Source organism: Pseudopipra pipra, chromosome 1, assembly GCF_036250125.1.
Source record: "Pseudopipra pipra isolate bDixPip1 chromosome 1, bDixPip1.hap1, whole genome shotgun sequence".
Taxonomy (NCBI): domain Eukaryota; kingdom Metazoa; phylum Chordata; class Aves; order Passeriformes; family Pipridae; genus Pseudopipra; species Pseudopipra pipra.
In genome coordinates, this window is record NC_087549.1 from 135,086,112 (window position 1) to 135,105,405 (window position 19,294).

Here is a 19,294-nt window from a genome sequence, read left to right on the forward strand (position 1 = left end):
CTCCTTGGGGTTGATTCCTAATTCAAAAGAAGAAGGTGTGAATGCTTACATACTGCTTTATCATACTGTCATGGCAACAAAATCCTCATAGCTGCAATGTCATTGTTAGTCACATAGCAAAGGACAGCCAGAGGATGTTCACTGCCTCCACTCCCCTCAAAGGTTAATACCACAAAAAAGTCCTGTTCCAAATCACCGAAACATCTTCTACTGGAATATCTATTTCAGAACCAGTGTAAGGCAATTTTCTTCATACATGTTGACGTTCTCTTTAATGCTCTGTGTTTTCCCCTCTTGTATGATAAACCAACATTACTACTCAAACCTATTTCTTTTTATGGAATATATTTTAAGAAATATGGAAACAAAGGCTTTCTAATAGTAAATATGTTACAGGGGGCCTCAAGATTAATTTGTGAAATAATTCTAGATAAAAAAAGTACAGTATTTGCAAACAGAACCGGGCTGATGTATTATGCTGAATGCTGAATTACTTCTAGATGCTAAAAAAAAAATAAATCGAATAGAACGTACTTTAGAACATGTCTTTTAATTGATGAATAATTTCTACAGTGCTACAGTATTAACAATCTCTAAAACAAATATCTGAATCTATATCCCAAAAAACCTTATAATCTTTGCAAATAAATAAGTTATTAAAGTATTGTATTGTGTTGTTTTCCTGTCTCTGTAAACTGCTAGTGATAACACATTTCAGAAGAAATAACAGTAATAAGCAGCTGCAGTGCAATTACATTATTAAGAATCTTTAAGTACAATTCTATACATGATACACTTAGATAAATTTTTTTGTACTTACACTTTTACAAAGCCATCAACTGAAAGGACATTCAAATACATTCAAGACTGAACACAGAAGATAGAGAGGTATGAATAAAAAGACAACGTTTCAGGTGATACAACATGACACAGAAAGTATTGAACATTGCCAGCCACTACCAGTTGCAGGCCTGAACTTGACAGCAACTTCCTATGAGAGGGCTAGAGTTACCCAACATCCAGGTTCTCCACAGTTTGTCTTGGTACAGCCTTAAGTTCACTTGCCAGACTTACTTCTGTGACCTAAGAGTTCACAAGACAGGTCTTCTCCATTGAGGAAGTCATAAGGATGACTCAGGCACATCTGTAAAGCCTTCAGTCCTACTGAAGGCACTCAGGACCCCAAGAATGGCACCAGTGGCATACAGTTTTACTCACTGAACCCACTGTGAAGGTGGGCCATCATGAAAGCAAGTTTAAGGAGCTATCCCTTGCAAATAGGAGCCTGCCACTTTAGCAGCCTTGCAAAGCATTGTAGACAGTAACCATACTGCAACTCACTTGAGCAGTGCAGAAACATGAGGTGTTTGTTTTTTAAACAGCCACTGTAACAAACACAGAATGAAACATTTTAATGGCCTACAGTTAATCATCTATAAAAACTGTATGTTTGGCATGAATTTAAATTGTAAACTGGTAATAAATAATACAGTATCTCTCAGCACATTTTAAAATATACGTTATGATATAAATTTTAATTTTCAGAAAAGCTTTCAACCTTTTTGTTCAAAAACACATAACCGATCCTTTATGAACTGCGGCCAGTTTGCCTGCATGAAAATTTTGATTTATGAAGCCCTACTTCTTAGTGCAGAACACTTATTTGTATTAACTTTCCTTAATTTTTTTCTTTCTAAGGGAGATTAAGTAAGAACTGAATTCACAAAAAAGTGTTAATGTAGCAACTACCTTAAATTATAAATTATTATAATGTTTGTAACTTGTTTTCATTATAGTTTATTTACTAATCACATAAATATCCAAATATCCACTGAAGTAAGCTACTGTGAAGACTGCAAGTACCACAGTCAGAGCAGTAGCTAAACCTAGATTTAAAATATTTTATCTGAATAAGAAAGGTAGGTTCCATCTGGTCACAGAAAAAGTCTTCATACACCTACCTATTAACTAGTCATTGCAATCTATTCATTAACATGAAGCTGGCTAAATGTTATGCTCAATGGGAATTAGAAGCAGCATGCTGCACCATTTATCCAAGGCAGTTAATTTTGAACTAGATGACTGAGAGCAGTGTGGCACACCCACCTTGGCATACCAGCATATCTCAAGATATATAGGCTAATAGATAGTAATAAGATAGCTGAGTGGAGCAGGAAAGCCCTTTCTGCAACACACCCTTTATCACAGAGATCCTCCCAGTTGATCTCCTGAGCTTCCTAGGCAAAAGGTATGAGAGCACACTGAGCTTCCTCTCTTCCCACACCCTGCGTGGTGAGAGAAATTACATCTATCAGCTACTGTTCACAATGGCCCCAGTGACCCCTTGGCAGCTAATGCAGGAGATGCAATATCTCAGCATCATATTCCTTTCTGCTGTCCTTGCCCTGAGGCCAGGATCTGGCTTCCAGACATTCTGGGCAGAGTTGTGATGACACAAGCCACCTCAATCTGTCTCAAAACAGCCTTTCACGATGGGAACGCTGTGAGAGTGCTGGGGAGAACCTCAAGAAATCCAATGGCTTTTAGCTGGATTTTACATGAAGGGTGGTGTGTTTCCATTACTACCAATAGTAGGCAAGGTGACCTGATGAATAGGAATCTCCTTCCAAATGCATATTCCTGTGTAATGTCATTAGAAAAGCTTCATAAGGCCATGCTCTATATGAATTCATTTCAGAAAACATGTATAGCACAGGTAAGAAAACAATTTGTTAAAGACTACATGAAAACAGTAGAGATGCTTATGTTTGAATACATTTCTAATCTTACATAAGCAGGAGGATTTAAATGCTTTAGAAAACTAGGAATATTGCAGAGAATAAGACAAAAAAGATAAGTGTAAAAAAGAAGTTGGAAAGAGAGCACCATATGAAAATCATACTTAATTTTAATGTCTATTTAACAAGCTGTTATACTGAAATTTAAGTAAGCTACCTAGGAAGTCTGAAGTCAATAGCAAGAGGATTTGACTTGCAATTCTCACTATCTTTCAGAAGATATTTTAACAATATAGCAACTAACAACTGGAAAAGAGGAAAAGGCCTCCAGCTGCGCCAGGGGAGGTTCAGGTTGGACTTCAGGAAGAATTTCTTCACTGAAAGGGTAGTCAGACTTTGGGACTGGCTGTCCAGGGAGATGGTGGAGTCACCATCCCTGGAAGCATTCAAGAAGCAATTGGACATTGCACTTAGTGCTGTAGTCTAGTTGACATGGTGGTGTTTGGTCAAAGGTCGGACTTGATGATCTTGCAGGTCTTTTCCAATCTTAGTGATTCTATGAAAAGGTATACATGGAGGCTTCAGCAAAAGGTTTCAGTCAAAAAAGAAGAGTAAGAAAAGATACATGTTGCTTACTTTTTTTTAAAGTACATGCCATGTCAAATAATCTACATGTCAATCTCTCTGGTCTATGAAACGCTGAATGTGATACTGTAAGTAATTTTTAGCTTTATTTGTACTCATTTATCATGACTATATTGTAGCTTTAAATCAGTTTTTAAATTGTATCATTACCTTGTACACTGTTGCTCTATGAAAGTGCAACTCAAGATTTTAGCAAACAGTGCTGTATTTTTTTCATGTCACATGTACAAAAGGATATAAAAATAGCTCCTTGATGGATGTATAATATCCTTAGGACACAATGAAAAAAAATATAATACCGTATTATAGTGCAAGTATTCCTTTTATTGCAGGAATAGTATCTGTGGGATACACTCATCTGACCAAGGATTTCAAAATCACACCCTTAAAGTATCCAATGCATTTTCAATTAATTGATAGCTATGGTCTTCAGTGAGCTGCCCTGACAGTAAAAAAGGCACAGAACTAATCTTAGTTAGTTATATTTAATCACACTATTCTGCTTGCTAACTGAGATATACTTCTGAAAAATGCCATGATGTTCCTCATGGATCAAAAAGCAAGTGGAGTTTATAAAACAGTACTCTAAGAACTTTGGACAAATACAACTGCTAGTCTGAATATGTGTAACACAACCATTTTGTGATTCAGTGTTGTAAATACAGTTTATATCTCAAACCTTTAATAATTTTAGCTACATACAAAACACAGAAGTAGTAAGTTAAATTATAGCACCTTGTGTGAAATTTGTTTTAAAGAATACAAAGATTCCACCTTTTAAAACTGCAAAAAATACAACTCTTCTATCTCAAGTCCACTATGCACCTGTTGCTTAAAAGGAAACTCATTTACGTGTAATGAAGATAGACATAAATATCACAAATTTAAGGCACAAAATGGAATTTGAAAGTTAGGGATATAGCAAATCCTTGCTTTTTTTATCAAACTACCTGATACACCAGAAAAAGGTGCAGCTACAAATTTCAAAAAAGCTGTATTACCACAGAATCATTGAACCTAAAAATGGAAACTGCCTCTGCAAGTACGTAGCTCAAACTCTTGCGAAATATAAATGAAAACCTTCCAAGAAATTGTACGCATTGATAAGCACTACTGTGTCATTCCATAGCCTAACTGATCTCATCAGTAGGATCTTTCTCCTGACATTCATTGGCTATTCACCTTGTTTCAAATTCATATAATCAATTCCAGTTGCACCATTATACTTAGAAAGCCTCTTCCTTTACATATATTTCTCATAAAACAAAAAATTATACACATTAATGACTCAATCTTTCCGACTTCTTTCTCACTTAAACTAATCACGGTTTTGTTCTGTGACTTTTCAAAAGATTGTCTCAATTCTTGAGGTACCCAAAAATATAAGACTGTACTCCAGATATCACCTCAGCAACCACAAATATTCTGATTTCTAGCTGCCTAATGCAGCTCGTCTGCATATATACTCTTCTTTTGACATTAGTGATGCCAGAAGCAATTTTGTTGCCTACATTATCAAAGCTGCTTACCACATTACTACATTTCAATCTTCTCTCTCTCTCTCTCTCACTAAGTATCCAAGTTTCCTCAAATGCATTACCTTTTCTTTGAATCCCTTAGGCACTGTCTAATTTGTTGGACCTCTCCCACTCAGGTATCATATAATGCAATATCATCTGTAACTTTCATTAATATACTGCAGATCCTTCTTGCAGATTATTGGAGACATTGAATAGAATTAGGTCAACACAGTATAAACAATTAATGGAAAGGAAGCAATTAAAATTGCACAATGGGATGATTCAAAGCACAATTTCTATTTTAAGACGTTATTTCAAATATATTTTATCCCATAGAGCTATTTATACGAAGTCAAATATCTCACTATAGCTACAGTTTCTAAATGCAAAACTGAGATTTTTCTGCATACATAATTTAAGTGTAGAATAGCAAACACAATGCTAGTCAGACTTTCTCTGCAAATGAGTCCCATTCCAGCCACTGATCAGAGAAAGGTAGGCACATCAAGTCTACTCCTCAGCACAAACTTTTAAACACTTAATTTGATATCTGTTATTCTACTTATCTGTAAATTACAAATGAAAATACAGGGAGATCCAAATTTGCACTGACAATCAAGGACTTAGCTGCTATCCAAAGTCCTACTGTAACTCAAAGATTGTTCAACAATGTGCTACAGTACTTATAACAGGAAAGGTATTATTTAATAAAAAGCTTAAATAACATTCAAGCCACCTAGACTACGAAAAACACAATTACCCAATTTACACTCTGCTGTTTTCCAGAAGACTCACTTTCAGTACAACTTATCAACTCTCCTTCTGTTCTTGATGATGACTACAGGTTATAACACAACTTTCTGAACAGAGGGCACAGTAGCCAACTATTCCAATTCTTAAAGCTATTTGTGAAACCAAGAAAACTATTTGTGAAAATAAGAAAATAATTTGTTTGAAGAATTAGACAATTAAAAACCAAAGCGAAACCGAGGATGAAAAGATAGGTCTGAAAATATATCAGTTGTAAAAATAATAGAATCCATGCTATTTTATGCACAGTTGTTTATTCTTGTTCCATGTTTTAAAACTTGGACTCAGAAAAATCACAGGAAATATTGAGGTTTTACCCTCTTTTTTGTTTTCCACTAAAAGCACCATAGTTACACATCTTGATTCAATCGTCCTTTTCCACAATCACTTCTCCATGAAGCACCCTTCTTCTCTGCCGCAGCATGTGGAAGTAGAGTTGTGGAAATACTTGATAAAAGCATAAAAGAAAGCAAATTAGATGACAAAATTCAACAGATCATATAAAACACAATTTTGCAGAATGAGTAAAAATTACGGCACACAGTGCTGCAGTTGGTTAAGGTAAATAATAACAAGTCATTAACATTGCAGTGAATTACAAAACAATTACTCAAAAGTCAGACAAGGTCCCCTGAATATATACCCTGTGTTCAAGGAATTTTGCTTCAACACTTTCTTTCTAGAAACAGGACTTAATCACATTCTGGCAGTGCCTGAAGCCTTCAAATCTGTGCTAAGGTAAGCATGTTTGAATTAAGACTTTGAGGATACAAATTTAACCTACTTGTTCAAGTCTCAAGTGAGAAGATCCCTTTCTCCTGGCCCTCTGTCATCTATTATATTACTGTCCTGCTGACAGATTTGATTCTTATACTTAATGGTTAGAAAACTAGATTTATTCCTTAAACATTGAGTTATATAAACAGCTGTAAAACCATTAATAAGTTATGACAGCTTAGGACATTTTTTACTCACATCAATCTCACTTGTTGGCCTTCATGATTTCCTGTGACAAAAAATTTCAGTGTATGTACATATTATGAAAGTCCATGCTTAAGGTCTCTTTCTCCCTTTATGAATGCAAATCACAGACCTTTTAACTTCAGTTTTCCTCTTTCTCTATTTCTCTCTCTAACCTGCTACCTTGTTTCTAACCTCAATGTACAGATTCTTCAAAATATTCTATTATATATTCTGTTAGTAATGTTATCTAAAATATTACATATCCCTAGTTTGATCTAGCCCCATTTGTGGCAGTGTATCTGAATCAGGTTGCTTTCTCCTCGTCTTCACTGCTTAGGATACCTGTGGAAATAACACTGAAAGTGAAAGACAGATAGTCTCTCTACCCTTAGCTTAGTTCAGCCAACTGATCTGTGGCTTCTGGTATCCGTTAAGCACAAGGACAAACTGATTAAACCAGGGACTAAAGATGTTCTGAGAGGTCTGGAGGCAGGGAAGGAAGGGCTGATTTCTGTGAAAATGAAATCTTGGAGAATATAGTTTCAAGTTTTTCCCAAGCATGCTAGAATTGTGATTTTTTAGAGGTAAATGAGCATTAGTAGCAATAACAACACAGCAAATCTCTGGCACAATTTGCAGGACCATTTTTAAGCCACTGCTTCAAAGTGGCTGAGGCACTAGGAAGTCTCAGTGACACAGTTACAGACATTTCTGCGTGTAAGCAAAAAGTTTTTTTACTTTGTACAAGTCTTAGAAATGTTTTTAGCATTTTCACTAAAATTTATGACAGCTTATGTTCTGAGACAGATAACAGGACAGAAAATTTCAGTCTAACCAATTAAAGCACAGAAAAGCTTGGAACAAGAAAAAGTAGGCTTTTACAGTAGAAAATGTTCAGCTAATTTTACTACAGGCAGTGCTTCCAGCATTGCTGATGACTGATTATTATGTTAAAACGTTTCTGCAGTTAAATAATACTTACATGGCACATAGGAGAACATGACAATAATAAGGAAGTAATAGTAGTCAAAGGAGACATTATATTTGTTGGGAAGTCTCAGTGAAAACATTCCTGTTTTCTTCACATAGGGTAAAGCAGCATATATGGTTAGCAGTTCACCTGCAACTCCAGCAGGATACAAAATGATAAAAAAGTTGTATCTGCATTAAAAAGTAAAAAAAACTTTGTGAGAAACACTCCCCAAATTTGAATTTTTCTCTTGTTATTATTAGTGGCACAGCAATGTATTAAAGTAGATCTTGCACCAAAATCAAAGACCACATCCTGACTTGGCACAGAACACCAGTTTCATTTACTTTGGAGAGAGTTGCTTAGATTTACAGAGCATGCATTCCTCAGTGCTTTTATTTAAGAACAGTGAAGTATCAGAGTGTTTGTATGTCTTTATAATAAAACAATCCTCAAACTTGTAGTCTCCGATAATGATTTTTTTTTACATGTACTGATCTTGGCTCCTGTTGTTATTGACAGGATTCAGATCAGGACTGAATCCCAAATTCAGATGATCTTACATATTTTCATCACAGAGCATGCACACTTGGTCAACTGTATGTATTATAATTTATTTGAAGATAATGAAAACATTGAGAAACATCAGTCTGTTTTACTTGCTACCACATGGGAAATTCAAATAATACTACATTTACCACTAATGGAAATTGGAATAAAAAAATAAAAGAAAATGGCAGTGCCAGAAACTTATCAGATCGATTTTAAAGTGAGAAGAAGATGTTCAAATCAAAGACGAAGCATTCAGTTTAAAGAAAATGTGGTTTGAATGCCACAGGCCACATAGGCAGTGACAAAATGAAAAACTGTAATCAAAAGGCTTTGTGCTGTCCTTACACACAGTGCACCATGGATATGCAGGTTCTCCTAAGGAAAAATTCTCCAGTTCACGCAGGGAACAGCAATGACAGCTGTGGCACAGAGAGAAAGGCACAGTGTGCACTCCCTGACCAAAAGAGACGAGATCCAAAACAGCAGCGACTAAACATGAAACCCTCCTAGAAGTAAATGGGCTTAGAAGACTTGCAGTCAGACTACAGATTAGGGAAATCACAAAATCACAGAAAGGGTCAAGTTAGAGGGACCATAGCGGATCATCTGGTCCAACCTTCCTGCTCAAGCAGGATCATCCCAGAGCACGTGGCACAGGATTGTGTCCAGACAGTTCTTGCATATCTCCAGTGAGGGACACTCCACAACCTCTCTGGGCAACCTGTTGCAGTGCTCAGTCACCTTCACAGTAAAGAAGTTCCTCGTCATATTCAGGTGGAACTTCCTGTGCATCAGTTTCTGTCCATTGCCTCTTGCCCTATTGCTTGGCACCACTGGGAACACTATATATATATAGATTAGAGGAGGTATTAGAAGGAACTGATGCAATGATTTACACACAGTGTTGTCTCTACGCAGTTAAAAAACCCCCAACAATTCTGAACTAAAATTTGAAGCATACCAATTCCATTAGCAACAGACAGAAGAATCTTTTACAATTATAAGCTAAAGATCAGAAATTCCAGCTCTCTTGGAGTACTGCATTTATGTCCAGTTGTGCTGTTTGTTTATCCATAAATCTTGATGGGATATTTTGGACTCTATGAAAAGATAACATATTTTCAAGTGTTTTGTTTATAATATATTTCACCACATAACTGCTGTTAGAATGTCGATTTTCTCTATTGTCTATATTAAGGAAACAAAATCTTGTCATTCAAGACACACTGATGGCAAAAAGTATATCTGTCAATGGACGCATATTTCTTTCTGAAGCCTACATAAAAAGCTATTAATGACAGCCAACCTGATTATTTTTAAGTTTGCCATTTAATGCTTAAACGTAACCAAGTCTATCATCTTAGGTACTAGCAAAAATATAACATATTATAGGAATGGACATAAATATCAGACATATCAAAGAAGTATATTAGAAGCATCAAAACTGAATTATCTATAAAACAAAAATGAAGGAAAATAACAAACTCTTTTAAATAAGAGTCACCTGCACTGAACGTAGGTTAGATATTTTCCTTTTAACATCCTGTCTTACATGTATTTTTAAAATAATGAATACAGAGAATAGTCTTCCAGTCTCCTGATAAACAGGCAGTCTCCATAATATATGTGATCTAATGGCCAACCCTAAGTATGTTTCAAAATCCAAATAGTTTTGATATGGAATACACTTTTTATGTGGGCTAAACTAAGTCAATACTTCACTACATGGATATAATCTTACAAAAGCTCTGATAAAGCAGAACTTCATATAAAGTAACAAAGATTGAGTGACAACAATGCCCATATTTTCAAAGAACTGACATCCACAAAGACTAGCACAGGTGCTTAATTTTGGGCACAGTATTCAAAAGCATCTTAAAGAGTCATATTTAAGTTAAAAGAGGACTCCAAAGATACAGAAAAAAATTTAAGAGTAAGTGAAAGCAGAGCTCAAACTGTGAGACACGGAAAGCAATGAATAAATCAGACCCCAAAAATCTCAGCTAAAATACTTTTAACATTTAAAACCAAGCAACAATGATGCCAAGTACAGAAAGCAACCAACTTGCACTTTGCTGACACATAGCGAAAGCTCAAAACTCTGCTCTCCTGAATGTTAGCTCAGCATGCGAGAAACTACCATGCACAGAACCATGAGAGACTGAAGTGCAAGACATCTCCACCTGGCCCATTTAATGAAGTACGGCAAATGGTTGAGCAGGTTGAATGTGTAGAAGGAATATCGAGTAATCTCTGTCACAGTCCATACCACCAGAAAAAGAATAACGCTCTCCTCATTCTGGATCTGCGGAAGTATAAAGAACCAACATTTTCTTCATCCTTAAGCCTCTTTTCTGTGCAAATGCAACAGACTTCTCTTTAAGATACATGGAACAGAACTAACATCTTATAAAGAAAGAAGATTTTGTCATAAAAGTGATATGTACAGTAAATACATCATATGTGTGTACTAACATACAGACATTTTGCAAACTGAGCAATCTTTATCCTTTATGCAAATACCAAATATAAACCTCTATAATTATGCTTATTCCTTCCCTTTGTTCTCTACTTGCATTTTCACTACACTAACGGCCCCTCTCTTTTATTTGTGGTTGACTTACTTGTTTATTTTCTTGCTCCTTAAAACAGCAAGAACAAAACAATGCTACAGAAGATATGTTCTTTCCATAATGAGTTTTTAACCATCCTGCATTTCACTACTCTGTCTCCTAGACTTTCTCTTACTTTTTATCTTGCTTCTTCCTCACTGTATAATGCACATCTCCATGAAACTTTAGACAGAAGGAATTGCTTTGTATAATCTGCTAACTGGAACTTGGTCACAGAAGATCAAGTTTGGCAGACTTCAGGGAGCTCTAAGATAGTTAAGTAGGTGGAGCACAGATGGCTCATTAAATGAAGAGTAGTTGGTAGATCAGGAGCTCTGGGTAAACCCACTCAACAATCCTGTTTAAGACTTAAGTTCTGAGTCATTAAACTGCCTCATCAGTAGGTAGCACATCTCTGCTATTTCAAAACATCGGCTCTTTTTCACTCTTGAGTGAACAAATAAACAAAAGTCCCCAAATACAGAGAAGGCTCCCGGGGATCTATTACAAACACTACCTTCTGAGAAGAAGAATTACACACAAGTAATTTTCTTTTCTTTAAGAGGGAGGAATTTTGTAATACACTTCCATGCCTGAAGGCTGAAAAGCTCCAGGGACGTCTGTGAAATAAAATACAGTAACTCAAGTTTTGTTAAAATTACAAAAAAGGGAAATGATTTTTTAAAATAAAATGCAACACGGTGACAAAGCTTACTATTATCTCCAAGATGCTGAAAATCCACAACTCTGTCAAAAGTCAAGAAGAATGGTAAGTGCTCATAAAATCACCCCCTCAATGTGTCAGTCAAAGAAGGTGCACTTTTAGTGGATCTCACCAACATCATAGAAAAAACTGGGATATAAAAATAACAAACAAAAAAAATCACAAACAAAATAGGAACAACTGAAATGCAAAGACATCCAAACTGAGAAGCAAAAGTAAAGACAGAATTAGGCTGTTCTTTGCCTCACGCAATTAGAGACAAACATTGATAACCCAAACTTGGATTCATGTCACAGTGCTAAATCCAAGCTGAAGAGCTTTTAAATAAGTATGCAGAGAATTTCTATCTATTGCCTTGCAAATCTCCAGTCAAGTGGAGAGATCTGGGTCTGGCTATTATCACTGACATGCCTCTCACCATCTAAAGTGACGCTGAACATTCATGCCTGCTAAGCAATAACAGCATGAAATACAATCAGACATACATTCACATGTATTTTTTCTTGGACACAGCTTGAGCTACTGTACTATAGATAAAGGAAATAAAAGAAATTACTGGATATGCTAAAGATTTAGTCCACTATAGATAATAAAAAATGGCAAAATGCAGTGGTAAGTCCAGCTTCTGTGTAAACATTCAATATAAAAAACCTTTTTAATCTTTGAGACATTTTCCCTTAAGGAAAAAATGAAAACACTTAGCTTACCAAAAAAAAAAACAAAAAACAAAACAACTATGAAAAGCCTATTCCATGTTATGAAAAGCAACAGTAAAGAAAAAGATGCAGTGTAGAAAATGAGTCCTCTGTGAACTGAAACAAAGAGATTTGGTAACTGAGGCAGGTGCTAGGGTAACCCATTTGCAGAAAGGCCTATGCCATCTGCTGGTGAGACAGTTCAATGGCTCAGCTTTTCAAGTTCTAAAGAAATTCAGGAGCACAAAATCCTTCACTTAATTCTTACATGCCTTTGGCAGAAAGCAGACCTCAGAAACTGACCCGAATGTCCTACCTATGAGCTGTAAGCAGTCTCCTTCTTTCATTCTGCTAACAAATCAGTAGCCTTACAATAGCCACCTACAGCCAGGCAGACAAACTATAGTCATTTATATAGGACCACAAGTGCCACTGTGGCATGCTGGATGTGCATTTACGCATGTCATCAAATGTTAATACTACCATAACATTTAAATTCTGAGATAGTTCCTAAAATAAACTGCAAAATCACAACCATGTTTATCGAGGTAAATTCAATATGAGACATCAATTTAAATACACAAATTTACATTTTATTTATATTTGAAATGGAACTGGTAACACTGGTGGATTTGCTGCTAAATAACAGCAGTAGTCATTGATCTCGCCTAGGCAGACCACAGCCGGCACAATGCCGAAGACACTGCTGATTCATAGGTAAGACTCGGACTCAGTTTCCTGGGAAGAAGCACATAAATTCCATTTTTTAACTCCCAACTTCCAAGATTGCACTCGAGTATGTAAGCATACTCATTAAGGAATATCATTAATTTTTAAATTGGTCTTCCTTGTGAAATGAGAACTGTATTAACAACTTCTCCTTAAAAACAATCAAAACATAACTTGCTTACACACATACCTGTTTTATACTATGTGCAATGAACCACACCATGAAGATTCTTGAACTCACTTGGACCCCAGTGACAAGCACAGATGTGCGAACTATTCCTTAAAAAGAGAAACATGTTATCTCTGTTCCACAATTCATGTTTTAACTCGTTATAGGAGAAACTAAAACAAAGAACTCACCAACTGCACAGTGGACTACCTGTAAATAAAAATAAGTTAGAGGTTACAGATGTGCAGCATGTTACTAGCTACACTATAAGCATGGCCTTTTGATATTAATATAAACCTAGGCTTAATTCTGAAGGGAAGGGTCTTTTGTCTCCAACTAACAGAAAAGAAATTCACGGCAGAGCCCTGGCAACAACGGGCTCAGGATTTCAGCTGTGCAAGCCCATGAAAGATATTTATTTTCAAAACTAATTGTATATATTAGACATTTAGATATTTACAAAGCACTTTATTTTCAACTAGCAAATTTCCCTTCCATTACCTTATTCAAAGAAGAATTTTACAGGACAGAATTTTACTATATACAGCTGGCGACATGATTTTAATAGTTTGAACTAGAGACTTTGAGGCAGATTGAGGAAAAAAGTTAACTCTTTGTTGTGCCTGGGAAAGAACTGCAAGTGCTCAGTAAACCCAACAGCTTCCTTCCATAGATGTACATGAATCCGATCTGGAAACAAGCAGAAGCAGGAAAGCCAAAAAGTATAGTAAGTCCAGTATAAGGAGTAATAGGTAAGCTATAATCTCTGGAGATGGTGGTGAAATACCTACAACACTAGAGGGTTGATCTGATGGCTGAAATGCATTTGAATTTTTGCCTTTTTCATTCAAGACTCTCAAATTGAAGCTGTTCCCAGGCACTGTCTGATTTAAAGAAATACTAGAATCAAGGTTGAAAAAATGTGCCCACTTGTTTCAAGTAATCACCTTGCCCCTCCTTCATTAAATAATAAAACTCCTTTATGCAATAATAAATTTAAAAGGACTTCTAGTACTAATATAATACTTTGATTTTAAATTCGGGATAATAATGTGTTTTGCCTATGATAAGCAGTATTCAGTAAAGCAAACTAATGTTTAAAATTTACCTCAAGCAAAGCAAATGTCTGGAAAAATTTAAGCGTCTTTTGAACGCTTCTGAATAAGCCTCTATGTGTTCCTTTCTGTATATAAAACCGCACCATGGCAATACCTAATACCAGCCACCTACAAAAGAAAGAGAATGGATACATTTCAAATTAGAATTCTAAAAATATCCATCCATCGTAAATAATTTAGTAGAGTATTTTTCTTTACAGAATATCTTTGCTTCTTCACTTGTCAGTGTTCTTAGATTATCAAAAATATCTTTAGACATAAATATTATAATGTTATGTAAACATTACACTCTTATCTCTTTACTTGGAAAAGGATGGAGAATGACTTGCTACCTTCAGAGGATTGACTTGAATTGAGGGAACCCCCAAAACCACCAATCCATCAGACTTTTCACTAGCAGGGACTCCATATTTTTACTATTAAATCCTCATGCATCTCTACCGTTAATTACTGTTATTTACATGATGAACTTGGCACTGAAGCCACTGTTTGGGTTGCAGGTTTGAATGAGTAAAGGAACAGAACCTATGCCCATCAGTTTTACACTTTTCACAGCCCCTCAACTCATTGATTTCAGGACTGACTAGTGATCTGAATGCTTCTGTTTGTGACTGTCCAACTGAAGTTACCATTACTATTATGTTTTCAATAGTGTTGAGAAGTGATCTTTAAAAATCAGGTGGCAAAGTGCTGAAAGATGGGTGTTCTATGCTCCTGGCTTCCAGAGGCAGGTATATTTAACTAGCACACTTGAGGATGTTGGATTACTTTTATATTTTTTTTGGGGGGGGGGAGGAAGCTGAACAATTATACCAACTAATAACCCTTCCAATGTAAAAGAAAGAGAGTAACAGTGTCTTTTAATCATACTAGAATTTGATACAAAATTTAAATTGAATGTAAATTGAGATTAAAGAAAAATAAACTTCTAAACTGTGGTTGGTTGATCCCCACCGTCAGCCCAGACTCTGTACAATAACCCAAGGCATGCGCAGTTCCTTCCACACAATAAATCCATATTTATATAATTAAGATTTTCAGAAGAGTGTACTAAACGTTCCTTTATCATAGAATCATAGAATGTTATGTTGGAAAGGACTTTAGAGATCATTTACTTCCAACTCTCCTGCCATGGGCAGGGACACCTTCCCCTAGACCAGGTTGCTCAGAGCTCCATCCAACCTGGCCTTGGATACTTCCAGGGATGGGGCAAACACAGGTTCTTTGGGCAACGTATGCAAGTGTCTCACCACCCTCACAGTAAAGAATTTTTTCCTAATATATAATATAAACCCACCTTCTTTCAGTTTAAAGCCATTCCCCCTTGTCCTATCACTGCAGGTCCTTGTGAAAAGTCCCTCTCCAGCTTTCTTGTGGGCTCCCTTCAGGTACCAAAAGGTTGCAATAATGTCATCCCGGAGCCTTCTCCTCTCCATACTGGACAACCTCAACTCTCTCAACCTTTCAGAGCTATACCACATTTATAAAGACATCATACTAGCAAGATGATTCAAAACTTCAGGTTTCAATCCACAAAGACTAAGAAAGTACAAAAATTCTTTAATATAGACACAGACATAACCAGAGCTATGGATGACTATTTTGAGAGGTAAAAATAAAACCCAAAAATTATAACAATTTTAGTTTAACTTCTCATCTGATGATACTGGGAAAAAATACTGAGTTCTTTCATTCTCCATAGGCCATAGCAAGCACGCTGTACAGCGACATGAGTTCTGGCTAAGGAAGGGCCCAAGCAACAAAGCAGAGGGGTCTGAGAAAAACTCAGAGGCAGATTCAGAGAGCGCATAAACATTCAGAGAAATATTTACACAAACATTTGGATAAATATTTAACTCATCTACCGTTCCTATACTCCTCCCTAAACATAAGGTATTGGTTAATGTTGGAAACAGGGTATCAGGAAATACTAATCTTTTGGTCAGATCCATTGTGCTGTAACAGTGTGAGTGTCGCATGGATCATGACAGGTCCCTGTTCACCTCGGATGGCACGTACTTCAGTATCAGCCCCTCAACAACTCTTACGCAAGGTGGCTACTTGCTATGCAGTCACTTGGCATGGCCCATCCCAGCATTTCATGACAGCATTTCAAACTCACATAGTTAGTCAGGCTTCCACACATGGTAGGAATGATTCCCCTTCTTGATCCCTTCTACTTTAAGCCCATGAATCCGATCTGCCAGAGTTCCAAAATTTTCCCCTGCAAGTGTCACTTAGATTTTATAACGGATTTTAAATATGAGTGGATTTATTTCAGGTGGTCTCCCACCATTGTGGAAATGCAGAATTACTGAAATATCACTTGTAGTTCTCCACAGTAAAGCTGCCCTGTTTTATAGGGACGTGTTTAACAAGAGGAGGGTGACAGTGAGTTTACATCCAGCTGGCAGCATGAATGGTGACAGCAACAGCTCTGTCCTAGCCCTAGACTGAGAAGTCATAATACATCTAATCTAACAAGACATTCTCTGTATCTTGTTCCATAACCAAAGGATTGCAGAGGGAAGTAATCTTGGACTACACTCAGAAGCAAAGACTGCAAATACATTTTTCTTAAATAAATTTTTATGTGGACATGAATTTCTGTAGCTGGATTTATTTAGTTGTCAGTGGCTTTGACTGAGTATTGCAAATCACAAGGAAATGGAAAACACTTCCTATAATAAAGGCAGCATTTCCAGCTGGGGCTTCAGTAAGACTGGGTATTCATCTGTCATTTTAGTCCCTTAAACCTGTGTTAGAAAGGAAGATAAGCTGCAAGTTTTCTTTATTATAATGGTTGTTAACATGCAGTAATGCATTAGTTTGTTAAAACTCTAGAAACACTTTGCTATATTGCACTGTCTGGATAACTGGACCAATATGCTGTTCTAGCTACTTATTTATCCTGTGCATTACCCCTGTTAAGTATTGCTTATTTCATATGTTTATTTTTTCTCTTAAATTGTACCCAAAAAAGATTATAAGAATTTGTTCCTCTCCTTATTTTTTCTCCATTTCCACATAAAATATCCAATTTTGCATGTCTTAATCCTTTTTGATAAGAATGGCAGATGGGAGAGAAGGAAGTGGGAGATACTGAAGCAGCACCTAAGGTCAAAACTAATATGGTTCGATAATCTTTTAGAGACATATAAAAGTCTGTGGCAAGAGTCAGTGTTCATTAGCAAATTCACACATGGAGCACAAGTCTGGGAGTTCAATGAGGTAACAGTAACCTGCCAGTTAGAAAAAAATTACTTTCAGTAAAAGCACTTTTCAAAAGGTGTTGCAGCAATATATGAACAGACTTAAATACCTACTCATGATTCACGGATGATAGAGAGAAGAAAGCCATTAGGATCATATTCCTGGCTTTCTCCATCAGTACTTGAATTGCTTCAACTACAGCATGTCAGTTTTGCTTTATGGGATTCAAAGGACAGAGAATTCACTCACTGGTAACCACAGTAAAACTGTTCTCCTGATGAATATCACTCTGGAAGTTATAAAATGGTTAATTCCTAGCTTTCTTTTAAGCATGTGGAAATTAAAAGGTTGGAAGTATTTTTCCCCAATAATCAGTGAACAGGGCAAATTTTCATTAAGCAGAAATAGGTGGTTCAAGCACTAATAACATAAATCTGAGTGTTCTTATGATCTGTTCCACTTTCCCTAGAGCAAAGCCTCACAGCACAGAGCACAAGCTCAGTTCCAGGCTACTGCAACGCTTTCCCCTCCACCCATACCCGCTCATCACTAATGACCGCCGGTTCTGGGGGCCACGCTCTCCCCTCCGGGAGCTGGGGTGGGCTTTGCTTGCCCAGAGCCGGGGCTCACGGACCCGAACGGGCTCCGCTCGCTCAGAGCAGGGGCCCACGGACTCGAACGCGCTGCCCCACACGGGACCCCGGGGCGTGAAGCTCCCGGCGGCACCAAGGGGCGCTTTCACCTCCCCATCCGGAGGCGGGCGGCGGCGGCGGGGCGGCGGCGGCGGCTGTGCCGAGGGACGCGTCATCCCGCCCGGCATTCCGGTGCCGGCTATACTTAACCTCGGCGGCGGGCGCCGGCGGCCGGCAGCGCTGCACCGTATTAGGCAATGCCCGGCGGGCCAGGATAGCCCCGGTCCCGGCGGCTCTCCCGCATCCCGGCTCTCCCGCCCCGCAGCCCCCCGGGCCCGCCGCGCCCCCGCCGCGCTGCCCCGGCCCCGCCGCTCCGCGCCCCGCGGAGCCGCCGAGCTGCCGCCCGCGCCCGCTCACCCCGCGGTCATGGCGACGTTGTAGAAGATGAGCCAGGCTGTGGCCAGGGCGCCTAGCTTCCGCTTCTTGCCCTTCTCCTCCACCGCGCCGTTACCACCTCCGTCCTCCTCGCTGGACGCCATGGTTGCCCCGGCCGGGAGCGCACGGCGGGAGGAGGGGCTCCCTCCGCGGCGAGGCTCGGCCGCTGACAGCCGGACCCGCGCTGTCTCTCACCCCATCTGTCTTCCCCGAGGCCGCTGCCGCCGCCAGCTGCTCACATGGCCCTGCGCGCTCCTCCCTCCGCCCCGTGGGGCTCCCCGGGCCAGACAGACCCGGCGGGGGCGGACGATCCTCCATCGGGAGGGAGCTCCTTGTGGGATGGTACCCGGCCTCGCCGCTCACCGTCAGGCAGCAGCAGCGGGCATAGCCCACCCCAGCAAAAGTGACAGAAAATAGTGCAGTTCATGGAAACACAGAAACGTGTGTCTGAGGTTGAACATCTGGGAGTCTGCTCAGAGACGGAGTGGTGGGAATATGCCCAGGGTCCCCATCTCAGAGGTCAAATAGGGTTACCTGCCACGGTGACCTCGGAGAGAGAACGTCTCCCAGTCTGATAGATTTCCATAAATATCATCCTCAGAACATGAGGAACACTGAGGCCCACACCTGAGAAGGGGGAAATTTCTTCCAAGAGTCTGAAGAGCACCCAGCTGGCAGACTGAAGGATGACATTTGAATATGCATGTTGTCTTGTAACTCTGCTCTCTGTGCACACACACAGGGAAGCTAAGCCAGCACAGGGAGCCTT

At 38.5% G+C, this 19,294-nt stretch overlaps 1 protein-coding gene across 3 annotated transcripts; it reads right to left on the minus strand.

The window, feature by feature from the left end:
• Positions 1 to 531: 531 nt before the first annotated feature.
• Positions 532 to 18,821, minus strand: HACD1 (3-hydroxyacyl-CoA dehydratase 1). 3 transcript variants are annotated; one of them, XM_064634526.1, is made up of 7 exons: positions 18,508 to 18,821; positions 14,236 to 14,353; positions 13,319 to 13,337; positions 13,149 to 13,231; positions 10,382 to 10,503; positions 7,659 to 7,837; positions 532 to 6,160 (listed from the first exon to the last, which is right to left on the minus strand). In XM_064634526.1, exons 1-7 carry the CDS (start codon positions 18,627 to 18,629, stop codon positions 6,078 to 6,080), a joined length of 726 nt encoding a protein of 241 aa, XP_064490596.1. In that variant the 5' UTR covers positions 18,630 to 18,821; the 3' UTR covers positions 532 to 6,077. The 3 variants fall into 3 exon arrangements, with proteins under 3 accessions (XP_064490596.1, XP_064490588.1, XP_064490604.1); XM_064634518.1 differs by having other exon boundaries at positions 13,149 to 13,237; positions 18,508 to 18,818; XM_064634534.1 differs by lacking the exon at positions 18,508 to 18,821 and adding an exon at positions 18,151 to 18,276 and having other exon boundaries at positions 13,149 to 13,237; positions 14,236 to 18,110.
• Positions 18,822 to 19,294: the final 473 nt, after the last annotated feature.